The 23572-nt window shown below is 40.9% G+C and overlaps 3 protein-coding genes across 3 annotated transcripts; all 3 read right to left on the reverse strand.

Moving 5' to 3' along the window:
• Positions 1 to 1644: 1644 nt before the first annotated feature.
• LOC310830422 (olfactory receptor 11H6-like) lies at positions 1645 to 2598 on the reverse strand (the record flags this gene model as incomplete). The annotated part of the gene is made up of 1 exon (XM_083710206.1): positions 1645 to 2598. One exon carries the CDS (start codon positions 2596 to 2598, stop codon positions 1645 to 1647), a length of 954 nt encoding a protein of 317 aa, XP_083566332.1.
• A 3685-nt stretch (positions 2599 to 6283) lies between these two features.
• On the reverse strand, positions 6284 to 7243 carry LOC310830423 (olfactory receptor 11G2-like; the record flags this gene model as incomplete). Its single annotated transcript, XM_083710207.1, has 1 exon — positions 6284 to 7243. One exon carries the CDS (start codon positions 7241 to 7243, stop codon positions 6284 to 6286), a length of 960 nt encoding a protein of 319 aa, XP_083566333.1.
• Positions 7244 to 12113: 4870 nt separating this feature from the next.
• On the reverse strand, positions 12114 to 21017 carry LOC310830424 (olfactory receptor 11G2-like; the record flags this gene model as incomplete). Its single annotated transcript, XM_083710208.1, has 2 exons — positions 12114 to 12744; positions 20650 to 21017. 2 exons carry the CDS (start codon positions 21015 to 21017, stop codon positions 12114 to 12116), a joined length of 999 nt encoding a protein of 332 aa, XP_083566334.1.
• Between the last annotated feature and the right edge of the window lie 2555 nt (positions 21018 to 23572).

The raw sequence follows: 23572 nt of genomic DNA on the forward strand, positions 1-23572 counted from the left end.
CTGGCAAGCGCTCACCCCTCCTTGCTCAAGCCGACCCTGCCATCGCCATCACCAGGGGCCTTCCTGTCCTCTCAGACCTCCACTGCCTCGAGTCCCTTGTTTGGGGGTTGGGGGGAGTAACCAAAATGAGAGTACCCCTAAACATTTTTAAAGAAAAAAAGCACTGTGTAAAAGGATGTGTAATTGTGAGGAGAGGAGTGGATGTTGGACAAAGGTCTTTCTAAGGCAATTAATCCAAAACGTTGACAATCAAATCAAGCATAGATAGCTAGTTGGGGCAAAGCCCACTTCAATGTCCTTTCAAATATCATTTCTATTGAAAATAAAGCACTGTGTATGGATAATAACTAGATGTGTATTGGATAATGCAGCTGCCAGTCAACTACATTGCTTTTCTTTCAGTGTGATGGTTATCTCCATCCACATTCGTCTCCAATGAATCATGACTAAGAAACTATTCTCTTCAGCTGAATATGGAGGGAAGTTTTGCCCTAAAGCTGAGATTCGCAATGCAACTGCCATAGCAAGACAGGGAGTGTTGCCTCATCATGTGAGCAAAATGAATGCATTCCCCTTTCCATCCCCACAGATGGCCAATGAAAATATATCATTTATGGATTATCATACATGACGCTGTTGGAATTCAGTTTGCAGAGGTCCAGAATTTCGGGGTCGCACATTAATGAAGCTGATATAATATCCATCTACTACTACTACTACTACTAATAATAATAATAATAATAATGATAATTTATTATTTATACCCCACCCATCTAGCTGAGTTTCCCCAGCCACTCTGGGCAGCTCCCAATTGAGTGTTAAAAACAATACAGCATTATTGACTGTGACTATGTATGAGTAAAGGATGCTTTTTCTGTTAGAGGCAGCGAGTGCACAGAAAAAGGCTGAAAATGGCAGAACATGGAAAGTGGAGTCAAGTTTGTTTATTAAAAGGCTACATTTGTGTTCAGATGGTAAATGATGATGTGTTCACCCTTTACTAAAACACACACATACACTGCCTATATAAGCACATCTGTTTGGAATTTCCATTGAATTATTTTTTATTGCATTTATAAAATTTCAGAAACACACACAAATCACACTAGTGAGTTTATCACTTTAGGAGGAAAAGCACACCCACAGATAATCTTTTTAATGTACTATTTCCAGTCAGTTTGCAAAACAGATTATTCGTTTTACTTTGTTTTATGACATATTCTCAATGGATTCTGCCAAAATGAAATTATAATTTAACTGCATTCCAAAAGCATAGTTGGACATCTTTGGAATGCTGTGTGCCAAGCATTGAGGTCCTCCTTGATCCTGCTTAGATACTGGTCAACCTGACTGGTCATTAAGGGTTATATCCAATGCTATCTGTGCAAAAACAGATCAGACTTCTGCTAGCACAATGGGACTTTACCTTCTTCTCCTCAAAGTCTGCTTTTGATGGTTCCTCTGGAGGAGATTTTGGGGGTTATGCAAGGGGAAAGAGAGGAAGGTTAAGTTACACTATACAAATAGATGTCAATTTATGCAGTGTTGGATTCTACCCTATGGACTCCAACTGTAAATACATTCATTTTAATAGATTTGAATACATGCTTGGGTGTTTTGTGACACTTGTTTCCTTCAGCCTTATTAAACTACCATCTTTCTCCTCAACCATCTTTCCTTTTTCCTCAGCAACCTGCCCACAGCTTCTTTCACCTGGTCATTCCTCAGGCAGTAGATAAAGGGGTTAAGAAAGGGTGTAATTGCCGTGTAGAAGAGTGTGACTGCCTTAGTGACTGCTGAATGAGTTTTTCCACTTGGAATCAAGTACATCGCTGCTACTGAGCCATAAAAAAGTGTGACCACAACTAGGTGAAAAGATATGGTAGCAAAAGCTTTCCTACAAGTGCCTTGGTTAGAGGTTTTCATCAGGGTGAGAATCACAGTGCCATAGAATAGTAGAACAAATAAGACATTGATTAAAAACAGAGCATGCATGAATATCTGGCAGACAAGGGGAACATTTCCGAGTGGAGGGCAGGCCAGGGACAAAATTGGCCCAGGATCACACAAAAAATGGTCAATGATGTTAGGTCCACAGAAGGACAACTTGGAGATCAAAATCACTGGGATAGGGTACCACATGAAACCAACAACCCAACATGCACCTACCAGAGCAGAACAGGAATATTGGGACATAATTTGTGGGTAGCGAAGTGGGTGACAGATGGCCAAGTACCGGTCCAAAGCCATGGCTGAGAGGAAGAAGCATTCAGTGTTGCCAAGTGAGAAGAAAATGTAGAACTGGAGGAAGCAGGCATGGAAAGAGATGAACCCAGGGGGAGACACCAGGTCAAAGAGCAGTCGGGGCACAGTGGTGGACACATAGCACATCTCCATCCAGGAGAAGTTGCTCAGCAAGATGTACATGGGGAGCTGAGCCAGGTGGTTATCTAGGAAGACCACTGCAATGATGGTGATGTTCTCAGCCATAGTGAGCATGTAGAGAATGGCAATGAAGACAAAAAGCAAGTATTGTTTCTGCTGTTCAACTTCAAATCCAAGCAAAATGAATTCCTGCACTGCAGTTCCGTTGGCCATCTCTACCTGGAGTCAAATAATATAATCACTATTGCACAGCATAAAGAGGTATACAGTTGTTTAAATACCATTAGCTTACATTGAAAAACAAAGGTTATACAGACTTGCCATATCTGAAGGCTGTGGGACATTTCTTCTGCCCACCCTATGTTACAGTTCACAAGTTATTATTCACCTAAAGCACCTGTTTTTCCTGGTTAAATATAAAATATAACATAATGCACTTAAAATATAGTGCTTTGAGGCATTTAATTCTGATATCCTAGAGCTTTGCATATCCCCAGTTCTGCAAAAGTCTCTTTCCTCTCACACACCACTGAATTCAGAAATAACACCAAACTGATAATGTGTCCAGCTTACTTGATTTTAAAATGATAAAGCAAGTGCAGCACAAAACCTTGATTTAAATAACATATTTGAGATTTATTGTACAATTTACATGAGAAAGAGTTTGTTCTTTGAATTATATCTTAGACCCAATTGCTGCTGCTGTTTTACAGATTTCATTTTATTGTTATGCATTCCCAAATGCCTTGCCCATCCTTTTGATGGGAGAACAACGGGTATTTGAGTTGCAGCTTCTACATTTCCTTTATTTACAAGTATAAAAGCACAATGGAAATAAATAGGGTCCTGTAAGAATGCAAAAGAACTGGAACTCCTGCTTCAAGTCCCCTGAAGAAGACAACTAAACCATAATAATGCTTCTTAAATTCAAACTCCAACTCTACTCAATGCCCCTCTAACTACAAATAATATTACCTTCTGAAAGAGATATTTTCTAGCCATTAGAAGTGCACCTATTTCACCTATTCACAGGTTATCAGTCACACAAAGGTGGGTTTCCAGCCAATAATTTAAGCAATGCACATGCAAGTTGTGGAGGGGTCTGCATGAAGGGAAACAGTTGGCTCAAACCCTTTGACTTAATAAAATCTGGGATCTAAAATCTAGGATGTAGCTTAGAATCATTAGCATGTCCCATGATCCTTTCCTCTTACTCTAAATTCTCCCCACAGTCATTTTGCAATGTTTTCTCAAAATTCCTAGAGGAAGCCACCCCACGAGAAATGACATTCAAATCCACACCCAAGTTTCCCACCCAAGTTCCCACCCAAGTTTCTTTTTTGCTGGCAATGACTCCCATAAGAAGATCCTTACTGGGTCACATCAAAGGCCCACCTAGTCCAGCAGGTGACCTATAGGAAGCCCACAAGCACAATACAACTACAAAAACACTCTCCATACCTCAGTAGGAGTCAAAATGCTGCTCTGTCATCCAGGAAAAACTCACTAGACGTTCATGACATGATTTGGAGGAAAGGTTGTCAATAGGAGTTAAAACATTGACCCATAAAGTAGAAGGCTCATCAGAAGTAAAGCAACAGAATCTGGGGTGGAGGTTAGTCTTCTCTGTGCATTTAACTGGTAGCTGTCTTCCAGACAGATGGTGTGAAGGACATAAGGGACCATACTGCACTTCTGGAGGAAATTAAAAGTCACCAGATATATGTACATGCAGACTAGAGTTCAAATATCCCAATCAGTGTCGACTACAGCTTTAATCAGAAACTGAAATGAATCTTGGGAATATCTCCTTCAGGAACAATTAAAAAAAAAAAAAAACAGCACCCTTTGGGAGTGGGATGCAATGTTATGCCACAGGCTGCCTCCCTCCACTTTGGTATGATGCATGCCTCCTCTTTTTCCAAAACACTACCTCTTCCAAATGTTCTTAAAGAACAAATTGAATGGCCAAAGCTCGGAGCACATGAACCAGAGCTGGTGTGATGTATTGTTCTTAATATTATGATCGTTAATTTATAGAGTGCCAGTAATTTTCTAAATTCTGCTTACTGACTGGAAATAATTTTGTCTCTGCCCACAGGCTTCCATTTGAGAAGATGTGACACAAAAGGGGAAAAGGAATGAGAAGGGGAAAGGAAAACAGGCCAACTCAGTTACCAGTTCCAAACAATTATGTAATTGGACTTGCTGTAGCAACTTCATGTTACAGTACCAGCACCTTTTTTCTAAAAGAAAAGCACTGCAATTAGCTAACTTTTTAGTTCCCATGGAACAACTAGCTCCCCTGGGCCATTACTCTAGGGTGTCTCATTTAGCAAAGAAGATCCGGTATATATTGTTACAAAACTTAGGTGCATCTCCTTCTCTTTCTGGAGAGTGGTGTAGCAGGGTCAGGTGGTACCCGGTGCAGAATTTTTTTGCCACCCGCCCACATTGAAATTCCCCCTTCCTCCCTCTACCCCCCTGTGAAAGACAGCTGTGCAGGCAGCTATCCGATGTAGAACTCAGCTTCTCCCCCTTCCTCCACTCCAAGGCGACCCGTGTGCAGCCGGGTTGTCACAGGGCCTCCCTGAGGAGAAGAGGAAGAGGCAGAGCCAAGGCGAGGCTCAAGGGTTGGTGATGGTGTCCTGGAGGTTTGGGCTCACACTGACCTCTCCCCACCCTCAGCCTCCCCACCCCCTGCTTCTCCTTTCCTGCCAAGGCAACCAGTGGCGGCGGAAGGAGCGTGGCAGAATTGTTTGCCTGAAGCCACTGCTTTCTTTCGGGGACCCACCTCATGATGACACCTGGGGCAGCCTGCCTCTACCACACCCACCTTCCTCCTCTGCTGTTTGTGGAGTGGTAGCAAGATTCCATAGGGCTCCAGCCACTCACCCAGGATCTGTGTTGCTTTGGAGAATTGAGACATGCTGGGAGACTGCCGTAGCTTTAAGAAATATGGTTTATTTACCTATTTACACCTTCCGTCTGCATGGAGGGTGTCCAAGTCGTATATCAAGTTCATTTCAAGAGGAGCTTATCCCCCACAGAAGTGCAACCAGCCTTCAACCAAGATATTTCCCTGTTTCTATCCCCCCCTTCTTCTTCTCAGCAACCCCTGCTCAAGACTCTCATTTCCTGTTCCTTCAAAGGGCAAAGGGTTCCTCTCAGATGGCCCATCAACACCTTTTGTCATATTAACAGACTTGCTCTCCACTAAGCCAGCCAAGCTGATTTGTTATGAGGAATGTTCTGCAACTAAAAGTTTTAATTAAACTTATGGGCCTTGACAATGTTTTATTTCCAAAAAGGAATCAGTTTTCATGCATCTACAATCGTAGTGTGGTCCCCCTTTCCATAAACAATTATTCATTCCAGAAATACCTTAATCAGAATCAGTTTTGTTTGAAGGAGAGGAAATCAGACATTTGTGTGTGCTATTTTGGCAATATTTGTTTTATTTCCATATTTGGAAGTGAAGAATAAGTTGAGGCAAGCAGCAGAAACCCTGGGAGAGGCACCCTGCACCACTCAGCCTACACTTCCCTCCATGATGGACCTTTCTGCATCTCTCTCTGCCGCTGCTATTTCTTCACACACTCCTACACTTCATCCTTTCAGAGTGGGAACATTAACAGAGGGACTTCCTGTAACATCATCAAAACCCTTAAAGGGCTTAAGCAATTTGAGAGGATATGTTCTACATACACTACTATGTTGATTGATTTAACTTAAAAGAGGAATGTGTACCCCACTTGTATATCTTGGGATAAATTAACTTGATCTGAGGTTGGTCAAAATGACTCTCAGGGTGCCTTCCAACTCCATGATTCTATGATCTCTTCAAATGGACATGTTGCTTTGTTTTAACTTTATTTCCCCCACCTACCAGCAATTTTTATAGCATGCCCTTCGTCATCAGCAGTCTTGACATTCTCCTTAGCAACTTGCCCAGAGCCTCCCTCACCTGATCATTCCTCAGACAGTAAATCAGCGGGTTCAGAAGAGGCGAAATAGCAGTGTAGAAGAGTGTGGCTGCCTTTGTGGCCTCTGGTTGGCTTTCTCCATGTGGAATTAAATACATAGCTGCCACTGTGCCATAAAAGAGGGTCACCACTAAGAGGTGCATAGATACGGTGGAGAAGGACTTTTGACGACTACCTTTGTCAGAGGACTTTATCAGGGTAAAAATGACTATGCCATATGATAACACAACAAATAATACATTGACTAAAAACATGACATGCATGATGACCTGGCATATAAAGGGAACACTTCCAAGAGGAGGACAAGCCAAGGACAGAATTGGCACAGGGTCACACACAAAATGGTCAATGATGTTAGATCCACAGAAGGTTAGCTTGGAGATCAAAGTAGCTGGGACAATGTAGGCCAGAAAGCCAAGGACCCAACAAGAGGCCACCAAGGAATAGCAGGAATTTGGGGACATAATTTGTGGGTAGCGTAGTGGGTGGCAGATGGCCAAGTATCGGTCCAAAGCCATGGCTGAGAGAAAGAAGAATTCAGTGTTGCCAAGTGAGAATAAGAAGTAGAACTGGAGGGTGCAGGCATGGAAGGAGATGAGCCCAGGAGGAGACACCAGGTCAAAGAGCATATGGGGCACAGTTGTGGTCACGTAGCATATCTCCAGCCAGGAGAAGTTGCTCAGCAAGATGTACATGGGAAGCTGGGCTAAGCGAGCATCAAAGAAAACCACTGTGATAATGGTGATGTTCTCAACTAAAGTGACGATGTAGAATATGGTAAAAACAATGAGGAGCACTAATCGCTTCTCCTTCTCAACTCCAAATCCCAACAAGATGAATTCCTGCACTGTGGTACCATTGACTATCTCCATCTGGGATAAAAAAACAGAAGCAGTATCATGCACCTTCAGAGAAGTATCGGTTTCTTCACCTACCATGAGCCTGTCTGCCTGTTTCCACCAACAGATAAAGGGTAAAAAGCTATGAAATTTAGGGAGTGCAGTAGGGCCTTCCTTCCTTGCACTGTGTGTATCAGATCACAACTGAACAGTGTTCAGAAGCAATATTTTTTCTGATTAGCTATAAATTTGAAATGGAATAAGAGCAAATGCACTTAAAAGCAGACAACTATGGGGAAATATAATTCAGGACCTTGCTAGTTTTCCATTTTGGGGCTAACAAAACACAATTGGGCTAACAAAAAAAAAATCTGCCACCTGAAATAGCCTTTGTCGCTTTGCTCAACTGTAGGGCCAGCCCTATGATAACAAAATAGCTCCTAAAATATACATAATTCGATTTCATCAAATTTGATTAGATAGATGTAAATGCATTTAATCTCAAATTCCTTTCCCTTATAATTATCTGAGGGTTTCAGCATCTAACTTTTTACTTATGCTGTGTTAACTGAAAACAACAAGAATATTTAGAAAATTAAATTTCAGATTATGTTTCTAATTAATTTTCATCAAAATAATGTGTGTCAAAATATTACACACACACAAAAAAAAAACCACACACACACACATAGACACTATTAATTAAACTACAACAGGCTTCAAAACATCTCATATATTTGTTGTATATTTGTTTGACGCTGCTGTTTTCCTGGACACTTAATGTTGAATGATGGTCCTTGTGGAGCTGCAATTTGACATAGTGTGTTGGTTGCCCCATATAATCTATAATATTAGGAACTACCTCCTTCTTGGGTTGGCATTCCACCTCGGATGCAAGTTCCCACCCAGGTATCTTGCGCTTCCATCAGAAATCCAGTTTATCTCCCTTAATAGCTAGCAGTTTGTTTTCACCATTCGTCAGAAATGCTCATCCCAAGTCCTCTCTCAGAATTTGGTAAGGAATATGCTCCTCTCCTTGTTTTATATTGTCACACACATTCGGCATTTCAGGAGTGAATGAAATAAATGGCCATAACGTGGGTTTGGAATCAGAAAGAGTCCAAATATCTCTGTGTGAATTCAGGCACACCAATGCTTCAAGCCACTGATTATTTCTGGCTGCAGTTTTAATCACTGACTGGCTCAACCCTTGGGAACACCTCTCTCAGGAACTAAGCTATCTGCCAAGACACAGTAGCATCTCTTGAGAGACACAATGCCACCCCATTTCTCCTCTCCTTACTATGTTGCATAATTCTACTCTGTGTTCATTCTTTGTTCTATATTATGCTGTGCTGCTAATTCAAGTCGTGGTGTGGTCTCTCTTTCCATAAGCAAAGATTCATTCCAGAACAGTTTTGTTTGCAAGTAAGGATATCAGACATCAGATATGTTGTTGTTTTTACTTGTTTTATTTCCATATATAGAAGTGGACCATAAGTTGAGGCAGCAGGACACTCATTTCTACCAAGCCACAAATTCACTACACACCCTTCCCTATCTTCCATCCAGGAAACATAGACAGATGAAAAGAGTTCAAGGGCACAGCCAAGCCAGGCAGGGATGGTATGAGGTAGGCCTGGTCAAGGGTTGTCCTTGTTAGAAGTGGTGTGACCTATCACAGAGTAGGGGGCATGGCATTCATAGAGTACCAAGAATCAGACAGAACGACCCAGAGGACCACATTTTGTCCCTGCGCTTCAGATTCCTCCATCTTGTTTCAGTCAGCACCATCTGCCCTTCCTTATGTTTATAAGGGAGTGTGTTCTTTACAACCAGCAAATGATGTATTGATATAATACAATGAACATGGTTCCACCAAGAGCAGAAAACAAAACAAATACATAGCATGGCCAGAGTACATTCCCCTGGTGTCCTGCTTACCACGAGAATGGGTTTAAAGCATCCCCCTCCCTTGAAGAAAATGTTGAGGCTCTGGAAGATCCAGACTTTGGGCTGACTAGTTGTCTTTCCCTTCTGCTACCTCACCTTGGGTTCTCAAATTTCAGTAGTGCCCTGTGCAACCCCAAAATTCAGCACCCCTACCTCTCACCCTCCCTCCCAGTGGGATAAACAGTCTTTTTGCAAGATCTGAGACCTACTGAGTATGCATCAACTTGGCCCTCCTGTATCAGTTACCAAGCAATCTGCCTGACAAAAGACTGGCTAGACAGATTCTATAGCAATACTGCATGATGTGTTTAGTTTTTCCACCAGTCCAGAGATTCTTGATCTATCTACCCCTGTAAGTGTAGCTGACAGTTTACACACAACCACAGGGTTACTATTGTATAAACATTCCCTACACCAAGAGAAATTAGGGAACAGTCTTTGCTTCAGAGAGCCAGTGTGGTGTAGTGGTTAAGAGTGGTGGACTCATAATCTGGGGAACTGGGTTTGATTCTCTGCTCCTCCACGTGCAGCTGCTGGGTGACCTTGGGCTAGTCACACTTCTCTGAAGTCTCTCAGCCCCACTCACCTCACAGAGTGTTTGTTTGGGGGAGGAAGGGAAAGGAGAATGTTAGCAGCTTTGAGACTCCTTCAGGTAGTGATAAAGCCGGATATCAAATCCAAACTACCACTACTACTACTACTACTACTATTCTTCTTCTTCTTCTTCTTCTTCTTCTTCTTCTTCTTCTTCTTCTTCTTCTTCTTCTTCTTCTTCTTCCCTTTTCCCTGATGTGCTGCTGTCTAAAAGATTGACATTAGGAATTATCCTACCCCTGGGAATTGAATTTGAAGCAAATCGAGGCTTTGTTCACACTCCCATTTACTGTGCACTCACCACCTTTCCACCGCTTGGTTTTTTTACATGTGCACACATTATACAAAATAGTATTCTGGAAAAAAGGTAAAGGGACCCCTGACCATTAGGTCCAGTCGTGGCCGACTCTGGGGTTGTGGCGCTAATTTCTCTTTATTGGCCGAGGGAGCCAGAGTACAGCTTCTGGGTCATGTGGCCAGCATGACTTCTGTACTTAGTTATAAAATACTGCAGATGGATGCATTGTTTCTCAAACCAGCTTCAAACCCTTAAGCTGTTCCCAATTCATTTGAACCAAGATTTGAACTCCTTTGCGTAGGATAAAGGCACCCCCACCCTATCAATGCCCCCTAGTGCATACACAAACAGAAACAAATCTGACACTAATGAAGCCATGTTGATGTGAATAGTTAAGGGAGAAACATTGTGCACAAACAGTCCAAGAAACTCGGTGCTGAACTATAATGTGGTAATGAATGCACTCATAGACCTTGGGCTTTGTTTTCCTCTCTTACTGCAGTGATGATACTGAATAATGGCTAGCTGTTGGAAAATCCTTCTCCTTTCAATGGACCGAACTTGCCCCTTTTTGCTACTTTGCTGCTACCTTGAAAAATGTGTGTGATGACAAACACAATGTTACAGCCAGTCTCCATAGCCATGCAGTGAAAGGAAAGTTTACATCTTTAGAAACAAGCAAGGAACAAACAAAAATCAACAGACAAGAGGCCCAAACCTTACAAAAAAGTTAAAAGATAATTAAGATAATGTTCTTGATATTGCAGAATAGTAGAATATTGCAACAAAGGAAGGTGAAAGTTTGCACTAAGCAATTAAGAATTCTAATTCATCATCAAATACACAGACACATAAACATATAAACACATTCAACATGTACACACATAAGTTGAATATCACTGGAAATGTAAAAACAAATGGTATTTAAGGTTCAAATCTAATTAGTTTTAGTGTGTATATATTTCATTTGATGGAGCACACAAAAACCTTTAGGAAATAATTTTAACTCTGATGGTTACCTCAAGTGTTTTAGGCCTAGCATTCCAGTTCCTAAATGGGAAATGGAGTTTCTTGTGGTTTGTTGACAAGACTATATAAATTAAAAATTAATTTTGATTTCTAGTCTCAGATAGATTGATTGTAGGCAACCCTGAGGTGTTTCCTGGCTTGAATCTTGACTGGACAATATAAAATATAGGAGAGGAGATGGTCTGTCTTACTTAACTTGAAATATTAAAGTTTGGAGAGAGTTCTGAAAGACTCGTTTTGTCCTATTTTGTCTCAACACCTCATCTTATTACCTTTCTTTCCTGAAACCTGCCCATAGCCTCTTTCACCTGATTGTTCCTCAGATAGTAGATTAGAGAGTTAAGGAAGGGCGTAATAGCTGTGTAGAAGTCAGTCACTCCCTTCACAACCTCTGACTGACTTCCTGTACCTGGAATACAGTACATCTACAATCGTGGTGTGGTCCTCCTTTCCATAAGAAATTGTTCATTCCAGAAACACCTTAACCAGAATCAGTTTTGTTTGGAGGAGAAAAAATCAGACATTTGTGCTATTTTAGCAATATTTGTTTTATTTCCATATATGCAGGTGAAGAATAAGTTGAGGCAAGCAGGACACATGTTCCTCCCAAGCAGCAGAAACCCCAAGAGAGACACCCTGCACCACAAGGCCCATTCAGCCTACACTTCCCTCCATGATGGACCTTTCTGCATCTCTCTCTGCTGCTGCTATTTCTTCACACATTCCTACACTTCATCCTTTCAGAGTGGGAACATTAACAGAGGGACTTCCTGTAACATCATTAAAACCCTTAAAGGGCTTAAGCAATTTGAGAGGATATGTTCTACATACACTACAATGTTGATTGATTTAACTTAAAAGAGGGATGTGTACGTCTTGGGATAAATTGTATATCTTGGGATAAATTAACTTGATCTGAGGTTGGTCAAAATGACTCTCAGGGTGCCTTCCAACTCCATGATTCTATGATCTCTTCAAATGGACATGTTGCTTTGTTTTAAATTTATTTCCCCCTCCTCCCAGCAATTTTTATACCATGCCCTTTGTCATCAGCAGTCGTGACATTCTCCTTAGCAACTTGCCCAGAGCCTCCCTCACCTGATCATTCCTCAGACAGTAAATCAGTGGGTTCAGAAAAGGTGAAATAGCAGTGTAGAAGAGCGTGGCTGCCTTTGTGGCCCCTGCTTGGCTTTCTCCATGTGGAATTAAATACATAGCTCCCACTGTGCCATAAAAGAGGGTCACCACTAAGAGGTGCATAGATACGGTGGAGAAGGACTTCTGACGACTACCTTTGTCAGAGGACTTTATCAGGGTAAAAATGACTATGCCATATGATAACACAACAAATAATACATTGACTGAAAACAAAACATGTATGATGACCTGGCATATAAAGGGAACACTTCCAAGAGGAGGACAAGCCAAGGACAGAATTGGCACAGGGTCACACACAAAATGGTCAATGATGTTAGGTCCGCAGAAGGTTAGCTTGGAGATCAAAGTAGCTGGGACAATGTAGGCCAGAAAGCCAAGGACCCAACAAGAGGCCACCAAGGAATAGCAGGAATTTGGGGACATAATTTGTGGGTAGCGTAGTGGGTGGCAGATGGCCAAGTATCGGTCCAAAGCCATGGCTGACAGGAAGAAGAATTCAGTGCTGCCAAGTGAGAATAAGAAGTAGAACTGGAGGATGCAGGCATGGAAGGAGATAAGCCCAGGAGGAGACACCAGGTCAAAGAGCATATGGGGCACAGTTGTGGTCACGTAGCATATCTCCAGCCAGGAGAAGTTGCTCAGCAAGATGTACATGGGAAGCTGGGCTAAGTGAGCATCAAAGAAAACCACTGTGATAATGGTGATGTTCTCAACTAAAGTGATGATATAGAGGATGGTAAAAACAATGAGGAGCACTAATCGCTTCTCCTTCTCAACTCCAAATCCCAACAAGATGAATTCCTGCACTGTGGTACCATTGACTATCTCCATCTGGAATCAAAAAACAGAAGCAGTATCATACACCTTCAGAGAAGTATCGGTTTCTTCACCTACCATGAGCCTGTCTGCCTGTTTCCACCAACAGATAAAGGGTAAAAAGCTATGAAATTTAGGGAGTGCAGTAGGGCCTTTCCTTCCTTGCACCATGTGTAGCAGATCACAAGTGAACAGTGTTCAGAAGCAATATTTTTTTCTGATTAGCTATAATTTTAAAATGGAATAAGAGCAAATGGACTTAAAAGCAGAATGGTATAGGGAAATATATTTCAGAATAGTTCTAGCAACTTTGCCATGAACAGCTTGTCCCCAAATGCACTGAATTCTTTCAACTGCCCTGCCACAAACACACACTGAGAGACACACAGAGAAAGAGAGAGGCAGGCTACTAAACCCAGGAATGGCATTGAGCCAAATCACAAAATTCAATACAGTGTTACCTCGGGTTAGGAACTTAATTCGTTCTGGAGGTCCGTTCTTAACCTGAAACTGTCCTTAACCTGAGGTACCACTTTAGCTATTGGGGCCTCCTGTTGCCACTGCTGCTGCCGTGTGATTTCTGTTCTCATCCTGAAGTAAAGTTCTTAAGCCAAGGTACTATTTCTGGGTTAATGGAGTCTGTAACCTGCAGCATCTGTAACCCGAGGTACCACGTATATAGTATTTTTTTAATGTGGGTGTGGGGGGTTTGTGTGGGTGGGTGTGAGAGGAACGAGACTGATAAATACTTTATCTAAATCTGGTTATGAGCGAAGTATGTTAAGGGATGGGGCATTGATTCTCTGGGACATTTTACTGTTTGAAGAACATCAAATTACCTCACCCACTATGCTAGGGTCAACACTTTGATTTTGCATATAATTCTTAATAAATTTTTGCTTTACAATTTAAAGTACTCATTTTTACATCCTTAAGATATCAATGACTTCCCTTCTTCTCTTTCCATGGCTCATTTTACATATCATAAATCCCTGCATATTCTACAGAAACTATACCATTCAGTATTCCATTATTACTTCCATCATAACTTATTTACACTGTTGAATTTATCTTAATGCTGCCAGTGTTTTCAGCTGTACACAGTTATTTCCCATATCTTCAATAAACGTTTTCCAGTCTTCTCTAAACATATGTTCTTCTTGTTCTCTTATTCTATATCTGCAAGCTGCTCATATTCTGTCAACTTAAGTTGCCACTCTTCTTTGGTCGGGACCTTGCTAGTTTTCCATCTTGGGGCTAACAAAAAAAAAATCTGGCACCTGAAATAGCCTTTGTCGCTTTGCTCAATTGTAGGGCCAGCCCTATGATAACAAAATAGCTCCTAAAATATACATTAATTTGATTCCATCAAATTTAATTAGATGTAAATGCATTTAATCTCAAATTCCTTTCCCTTATAATTATCTGAGGGTTTCAGCATCTAACTTTTTACATGTGCTGTGTTAACTGAAAACAACAGGAATATTTAGAAAATTAAATTTCAGATTGTTTTTAAATTAATTTTCATAAAAATAATGTGTGTCAAAATATTACACACACACACACACACACACACACACACACACACACACAATTAATTAAACTACAACAGGCTTCAGAACATCTCAGATATTTGTTGTATATTTGTTTGACGCTGCTGTTGTCCTGGGCACTTAATGTTGAATGATGGTCCTTGTGGAGCTGCAATTTGGCATAGTGTGTTGGTTGGCCCATGTAATCTATAATATTAGGAACTATCTCCTTCTTGGGTTGGCATTCCACCTCTGATGCAAGTTCCCACCCAGGTATCTTGTGCTTCCATCAGAAATCCAGTTTATGTAGCTAGCAGTTTGTTTTCACCATTTGTTAGAAATGCTTACCCCAAGTCTTCTCTCAGAATTTGGCAAGGAAGAATACTCCTCTCCTTGTCACACACATTCGGAATTACAGGAGTGAATGAAATAAATGACCATAACGTGGGTTTGGAATCAGAAGGAGTCCAAATATCTCTGTGTGAATTCAGTCACACCAATGCTTCAATGCCACTCATTATTTCTGGCTGCAGTTTTAATCACTGAGTGGCTCAACTCTTGGGAACACCTCTCTCAGGAACTAAGCTATCTGCCAACACACAGTAGCATCTCTGGGGAGACACATAATGCATAATTCTACTCTGTGTTCTTTCTTTGTTCTATATTATGCTGTGCTGCTAATTCAAGTCGTGCTGTGGTCTCTCTTTCCATAAGCAATGCTTCATTCCGGAACAGTTTTTTTTAGCAAGTAAGGATATCAGACGATTCCCTTGGGAATTGAATTTGAAGCAAATAAAGGCTTTGTTGACACTGTGCACTCACCACCTTTCCACCGCTTGGTTTTTTTACATGTTCACACAACATTACAGTGGTACCTTGGGTTAAGTACTTAATTCATTCCGGAGGTCTGTTCTTAACCTGAAACTGTACTTAACCTGAAGCACCATTTAGCTAATGGGGCCTCCTGCTGCAGCCGTGCCGCCGGAGCACAATTTCTGTTCTGTTCCTGAAGCAAAGTTCATAACCTGAGGTACTATTTCTGGGTTAGCGCAGTCTGTAACCTGAAGCATCTGTAACCTGAAGCTTATGTAACCCGAGGTACCACTGTATACAAAATAGTATTCTGTATTTTGTTATGAAATACTGCAGTTTGAAGCCTTGTTTCTCAAACCAGCTTCAAACCTTAAGCTGTTCCCAATTCATATTTCCCAAGGGTTGAACTCATTTGCATAGGATAAAGATATCCCCACCCTATCAATTGCATTGATCAAGTGCAGAAATAAATCTGACACTAATGAAGTCATGCTGATGTGAATAGTTAAGCGAGAAAGCATTGTCCACAAACACCCCAAGAAACTCAATGCTGAACTATAATATGGTAATGAATGCACTCATAGACCTTGGGCTTTGTTTTCCTCTCTTACTGCAGTGATGATACTGAATAATGGCTAGCTGTTGGAAAATCCTTCTCCTTTCAGTGGACCGAACTTGTCCCTTTTTGCTACTTTGCTGCTACCTTGAAAAATGTGTGTGATGACAAACACAATGTTACAGCCAGTCTCCATAGCCATGCAGTGAAAGGAAAGTTTACATCTTTAGAAACAAGCAAGGAACAAACAAAAATCCACAGTCAAGAGGCCCAAACCTTCCAAATAAATAAAAAGATTATTAAGATAATGTTCTTGAAATTGCAGAATAGTAGAATATTGCAACAAAGGAAGGTGAAAGTTTGCACTAAGCAATTAAGAATTCTAATTCATCATCAAATACACAGGCACATAAACATATAAACATATTTGACATGTACACACGTAAGTTGAATATCATTGGAAATGTAAAAACAAATGGCATTTAAGGTTCAAATCTAATTATTTTTAGTGTATGTATATTTCATTTTTTGGAGCACACAAAAATCACACAGCTAAGACTCATATTTAATGATATTAGAACATCCATTTTTATTTATTTTTTTATAATAATTTTTATTGATTTTTCATTTTAAAACAAACAAAACAAACAAACACATACAAACATGTATATTTCCATATCCTCCTTTTCATAAACCTTCTTTCATGGACTTCCCCATACCTCCCCCTCTCTGCATCCTTATTTTACAGTTTTTTCAGCAACCCCTTAGTCCAGTTTATATTTATAACTTATTTTTCCTCAATTTCATCTTAATTTATCAAACAATTTCAGCTGCAATTCTGCATCTTCTTTCCCCTTAACATTTTAGCACTCATCAATTTTACAACAGTTCTTGAGATAAACTTTAAACTTCTTCCAATCTTCCTCCACCGTCTCTTTCTCTTGGTCACGGATTCTGCCGGTCATTTCTGCCAGTCCCATAAAATCGATCACTTTCGTCTGCCATTCTTCCAGTGTGGGTAATTCTTGCGTCTTCCAATACTTTGCTAGAAGTATCCTTGCTGCTGTGGTAGCATACATAAAAAAAGTCCTGTCCTTTCTTGACACTAACTGGCCAACCATGCCCAAGAGAAATGCCTCTGGTTTCTTATGAAATGTACATTTAAGTACCTTCTTAATTTCATTATAAATCATTTCCCAGAAGGCTTTAATCTTTGGGCAGGTCCACCAAAGGTGAAAAAAAGTACCTTCAGCTTCCTTACATTTCCAACATTTGTTATTGGGCAAATGGTAGATCTTTGCAAGCTTGACTGGGGTCATGTACCACCTATAAATCATTTTCATGTTTTCTCTTAAGGCATTACATGCCGTAAATTTAATACCAGTGGTCCATAACTGTTCCCAGTCCGCAAACATAATATCATGACCGATGTCCTGTGCCCATTTAATCATAGCTGATTTGACTGTCTCATCTATTGTATTCCACTTCAGCAACAAATTATACATTCTTGATAGATTCTTAGTATTGGGTTCTAACAGTTCTGTTTCTAATTTGGATTTCTCCACCTGGAAGCCAATTTTCCTGTCTTGTTTAAAGGTCTCCATTATTTGATAATAATGGAGCCAGTCTCTTACCTTGGACTTTATTTCTTCAAGTCTCTTTAATCTAAATTTGCCACTTTCTTGTTCTAAGATTTCAGAATATTTTGGCCAATTAGGTTCCATATTAAGTTTCTTCACTTCTATAGCCTCCATTGGTGATAACCACCTAGGAGTTTTGCTTTCCAACAAATCCTTATATCGAATCCAAACATTGTATAGTGCTTTCCTAACCACATGATTTTTAAAACCTTTATGAGCTTTAGCCTTGTCGTACCATATGTAAGCATGCCAGCCAAACCTATTGTCAAATCCTTCCAGATCCAAGATATCTGTGTTCTCAAGAAGTAGCCAGTCCTTCAACCAGCAGAAAGCTGCTGCTTCATAATAAAGTCTTAAGTCCGGCAGGGCAAACCCCCCTCTATCTTTTGCATCCGTTAATATATTATATTTTATTCTGGGCTTTTTGCCCTGCCAGACAAATCTAGATATATCTTTCTGCCACTTCTTGAAACAATCTAGTTTATCCACAATCTGTAATGTCTGAAACAGAAATAACATTCTTGGCAAAACATTCATTTTGATCACAGCGATTCGGCCTAACAAGGAAAGCTTCAGATTCGACCATATTTCTAGGTCTTTCTTTACCTCTGTCCAACATTTGTCATAATTATCCTTAAATAAATTCACATTTTTAGATGTCATGTTAATCCCCAAATATTTCACTTTCTTAGCCACCATCAACCCAGTTTCACTTTGGAACTTCTCCCTTTCACCATTTGTTAATTTTTTTCCCAAGACTTTAGTTTTTTGTTTATTCAATTTAAATCCTGCAACCTGGCCAAAGAATTGAATTAATTCCAAAACTCTTTTTGTACTAGTGTCTGGCTCTTGTAAAGTCAATACAAGGTCATCTGCAAATGCCTTCAATTTGTACTGTCTGGCTCCGACCCGGATTCCTTTTACCAACTGGTCCCCCCTAATCATATTTAATAGGACCTCCAAGACTGAAATAAAAAGTAATGGGGATATTGGGCACCCCTGTCGTGTCCCTTTTTGTATCGGAAGTTCATCAGTAACCACATTATTTACAATTAACTTTGCCTTTTGTTCCGAATATATTGCACCTATACCATTCTCAAACCTTTGGCCTACCCCCATCCCATGGAGATTCTTCTTCATAAAATTCCAAGAAATATTATCAAAGGCTTTCTCCGCGTCCACAAATATTAAAACTGCCTTCGTGTTAATATTTACTGTCAACATTTCCATAATGTCAATTATATTCCTTACATTATTTGATAAGTATCTTCCTGGAAGAAAGCCTGCCTGGTCTTTATGAATCTCCTCCACCAGCACCTTCTTAAGTCTTTTTGCTAAAATATCAAATAGCAAAAAGACTTTTAGAACATCCATTTTTATTACACGTAGAAAATTATTTTAGCTTGAGTGTTAGGCTTTGTATTTTAGTCCTCAAAGAGAGGTCAAGTGAACTTCTTTGTCATGCAGGAACAGACTTTGGAAAATTTTTGTAATATAGCACCCCATCCAAGGCCAAAATTTGGAGCTCCCAAATGGATCTTCTAAATTATGAATCTTCTCAATTGTGTACCCCCTCAGCTCAGTGCCCTTTGGGGGGAGGGGAGACTGCTCACACCTTCCTAAATCTTGCACTGTATCATGCCATGTGGTTGCCAAACTGTCAGAGACCAGAAGTCAGATTCCTATTCACCCGGGAATGGAGGAAAGAAGCAGAGCAACTGCAGAAGCACTGCTATCAGAGGAACCTTGTGGACAGGAAGGATTTAGCACTGCGTTCCTCTGACTCAAATATCTCTTTTGTCGAGAAACCAAAATGTGATGTTACAGTAGGAGATTACTGGAGGAGATTGAGCACCTTTAAGTGAATCAGCAACTTGCAGCACAGCTAAAGTCAAGGGTCAGGCTGTACCTACTACTGCTGCTACATAACAGATCAGTTTAAGCTTAACTGTTATCTTTCTCCTCAGAAGTCTTGCCTCAACAACCTTACCAGTGCCTCTTTCACCTCAGAAAGGAAGATCAGTGGGTCAAGAAGAGGTGTGCTGACAGCATGGATAAATGTTGCTTCTTTGCTGACATTTGCCAAGGACAGAATTGGCTCACAACCATACCATAAATTGTCATTTATGTCAGGTATATAAAAGGATAATTTGGAGATCAGTTCATACCGGCATCAATCTTAGATCTATTTTACCTTTAGGAAATAATTTTAACTCTGATGGTTACTTCAGAACACTCTGGTTCCTAAAGGGGAAATGGAGGTTCTTGTGGTCTTGTTGACAAGTCTTTGTGAAATAAAAATTAATTTTGATTTCTAGTCTCAGATTGATTCTAGGCAACCCTGAGGTGTTCCCTGGCTTGAATCTTGACTGGACAATATAAAATATGGGGGGGGATGTGTCTGTCTTACTCAACTCTAAATACTTAAGTTTGGAGAGACAGTTTTGAAAGGCTTGTTTTGTCCTACTTTTGTCTCAACACGTCACCTTATTACCTTTCTCCTCCACAACTTGCCCATAGCCTCTTTCACCTGATTGTTCCTCAGACAGTAGATTAGAGGGTTAAGGAAGGGTGTAATAGCTGTGTAGAAGACAGTCACTGCCTTCACAACCTCTGACTGACTTTCTCCACCTGGAATACAATACATCGCTCCTACTGTGCCATAGAAAAGTGTTGCCACCATTATATGAAAAGATATGGTGGAGAAGGCCTTCCTTCGACTGCCTTGGCTAGATGTGTTTATAAGATTAAGAATCACTAAGGCGTAGGATAGCACAACAAAGAAGATGTTGCTTAAAAACAGAGTATTAATGAAAATTTTGCAGACAACAGAAATGTTCCCAAGAGGAGGGCAGGCCAAGGATAGAATTGGACCAAGATCACACATAAAATGGTCAATAACATTAGGACCACAGGACAACTTTGAGATTAAAATAACTGGAATGATGTAGCCCAGGAAGCCTCCAGTCCAACATGAACCCACCAGGGCATAACAGGAATGCCGGGACATAAGTTGTGGGTAGCGCAGAGGATGGCAGATGGCCAAATACCGATCCAAAGCCATGGCTGAGAGGAAGAAGGTTTCTGTGCAGCCAAATGAGAAGAAGAAGTAGAACTGAAGGAAGCACTCATGGAAAGAAATTACCCCATGATGGGATGCCAGGTCAAAGAGCATACGGGGCACAGTGGTAGATACATAGCACATCTCCATCCAGGAAAAGTTGCTGAGCAGGATGTACATGGGAAGCTGGGCCAAGTGGTTATTGAGGAACACCACTGTGATAATGGTGATATTCTCAGCCAAAGTGAGCATGTAAAGAACGGTGAAAAACACAAAGAGCAAAAATTGTTTCTGTGACTCAACTCTAAATCCCAGCAAAATGAATTCTTGGACTGTGGTTCCATTGGCTATCTCCATCTGGAAACACATAACAGAAGAATTGTCACATACTGTATGGAGGTGTTAAAAGTATGTGTACCCTTTTGGTTTCTCCTGAAAGACAAAGGCTTAAGCAGGCATGTCACCAGGTAGCACAGTGTGGTGTTCCTTCTCCACCTACTTGTGGTACAGATCTTATGTGATTACTCCTCAAGAGCAACTATTTTTCAGATTGACTCTAAATTATATCAAAAGTCTAACTCCCAAGAATGAATTTACAAAATACTTAGCTATTTCCTATCAGATTTCTGAGAGAGATTCTCCTTGAACCTGGGATGTGTTTCCATGGGAACTAGATATTAACTGTATTCCTTAAAATATAGATGGGATAAACTGTCAATTTTGGTTTCTCCCTGTTTCTTTTTTTCAAACTTACATTCAGTTTTCCACATTTTCACACCAGTTTGTGATTATTATTTCTAAGTCCTCGTGAAAAATCACCAGCATTTTAGTGCTAATATTTCCTAATATATACTTTCGATCAATTGTTTCTTAGCATGCACATTTTTGCAAAGCAATTTTCCCCAATATAATACATGTTTGTATCTTATTTCCACTAATATATCCATTTTATATGCACTTTACCCTAGTATATGTATTTTTCTACACATTACTTGTCCAGATTGAACTGCAAAATTTGGTTCATTAAAAGTTCTCCTTTTAATGTACATTGAATTGAATTTTTCACCCATTCCTATCTGCTGCCCTTAAATCCTTAGGGATATCTAAAAGGGGGCATAAGGCAGAGCTTTCCGTGCCAACCAAGAATGGGGTAATCCTGGTGCCTTTGAAGGAAACAAAGGGATTAGCTTTATTCCCACCCAGCTTTCCATTATCTTGGTAATAGGCCCCATATCTGAACTTCCGTAGGTCGCAGCATGTTTCCTCCATCCAGCAAAAGGCTTACCCTAAGTCTGGTGTCGGAATCTTGTGGGAGGAATGCTGCTCTCTGAACACTATTGACACTCATCTACAGCATTGATGGAGCAAAGGATGTAAAGACATAATGGTTTGGTGAAAGAAAGATTCAAGATACATGTCCTTGGGCGTGCAGGCAGACCAAAGCTTCAATGCCACTGAATAGTTCTGGCTCTATTTTTAATCACTGACTGACACAACCCTTGGGAAGATCTCTCTAAGGAACTAAACTATTTCTCAACAAAGAATCTCTGGGAGATGCAATTCCACCTTATTCCCCTCTCTCCTCACTATGTTGCATGGATTCTTTTCTCTGTTTCTTCTTTGTTCTATATTAAGTTGTGTTAATTCAAGTTGTTGTTTGCTTCCTCTTTACCCAAGCAAAGAGGCATCTTGACTGGGACTCATTTCCTTTGGGGGAGAGAACCCTACCAATTATGATGTTTTGGCAATGTCTACTTTACAAATGAAGGCAAGCAGGCATGTTGCCTACAGCCCTTGCAATGGTTTACTTGGTTGCCATATTCAGGGCCAGGGAGGAATTTTCTCCAGCAAGTAAATTGGCTGGCTTGTACACTTTTGCATATCTCAGCAAGCTCCACAACTTAGTTGGATAAGACATTGGGCTGGATCCTTAGTCACATGGGTATCCCATTAGAAAGGGATGCGGGTGGCACCGTAGTCTAAACCACTGATCCTCTTGGGCTTGTCAATCAGAAGGTCAGCAGTTCGAATCCCTGTGAAGGGGTAAGCTCCCGTTACTCTGTCCCAGCTCCTGCCAACCTAGCAGTTCAAAAGCACACCAGTGCAAGTGGACAAATAGGTATCACTGTGGTGGGAAAGTTAATGGCGTTTCCATGCGCTCTGGTTTCCATCACGGTATTCTGTTGTGCCAGAAGTGGTTTAGTCATGCTGGCCACATGACCCAGAAAGCTGTCCATGGACAAACACCAGCTCCCTTAGTCTGAAAGCGAGATGAACACCGCAACCCCATAGTCGCCTTTGACTGCACTTAACTGTCTAGGGGTCCTTTGCTTTTACCTTTTTATCCAGGAGGGTTGTTTCTATCTGGGGGTCCACTGGGGGACCGATGGGCCAGTACAACTTTCCCACTGGCAGCCTGTGCAGGGTTGTGACATCTAGTCTATATTGGGGGTCAATATAACCTTGCATGTCCCAGTGCAAGGTTAGCTCTACCAGGTTCCTATCAGGTGGGCTCCTTGATGCTGGATACATGCCCAATGCCTTTTCCAAACCTATTCTTTCCCGTAACCAATAAAGTTCTGACCCAGTTCAACCAAATACCAGTCTCCTGTGTTGATTCCTTTGGCCCTTTCTTCAACTGTTATGGCTGTTATGCCCTTGTGCTGGCAATCCAAGGATACATTCTAGCCAGACAAAAACATTCAAGAAGGGTATTAGACCATATAACAACGGTCCTGAAAGACTTTCATTGGCCCCCAATATGTTTCCAAGCACAATTCAAAGTGTTGGTGTTGACCTTTAAAGCCCTAAACAGCCTCAGCCCAGTATCCCTGAAGGAGTGTCTCCACCCCCATCGTTCTGCCCAGACACTGAGGTCCAGCGCCGAGGGCCTTCTGGCAGTTCCCTCCCAG

This window comes from Podarcis gaigeae (genome assembly GCF_964106915.1).
Source record: "Podarcis gaigeae genome assembly, chromosome: 13".
NCBI lineage: Eukaryota > Metazoa > Chordata > Lepidosauria > Squamata > Lacertidae > Podarcis > Podarcis gaigeae.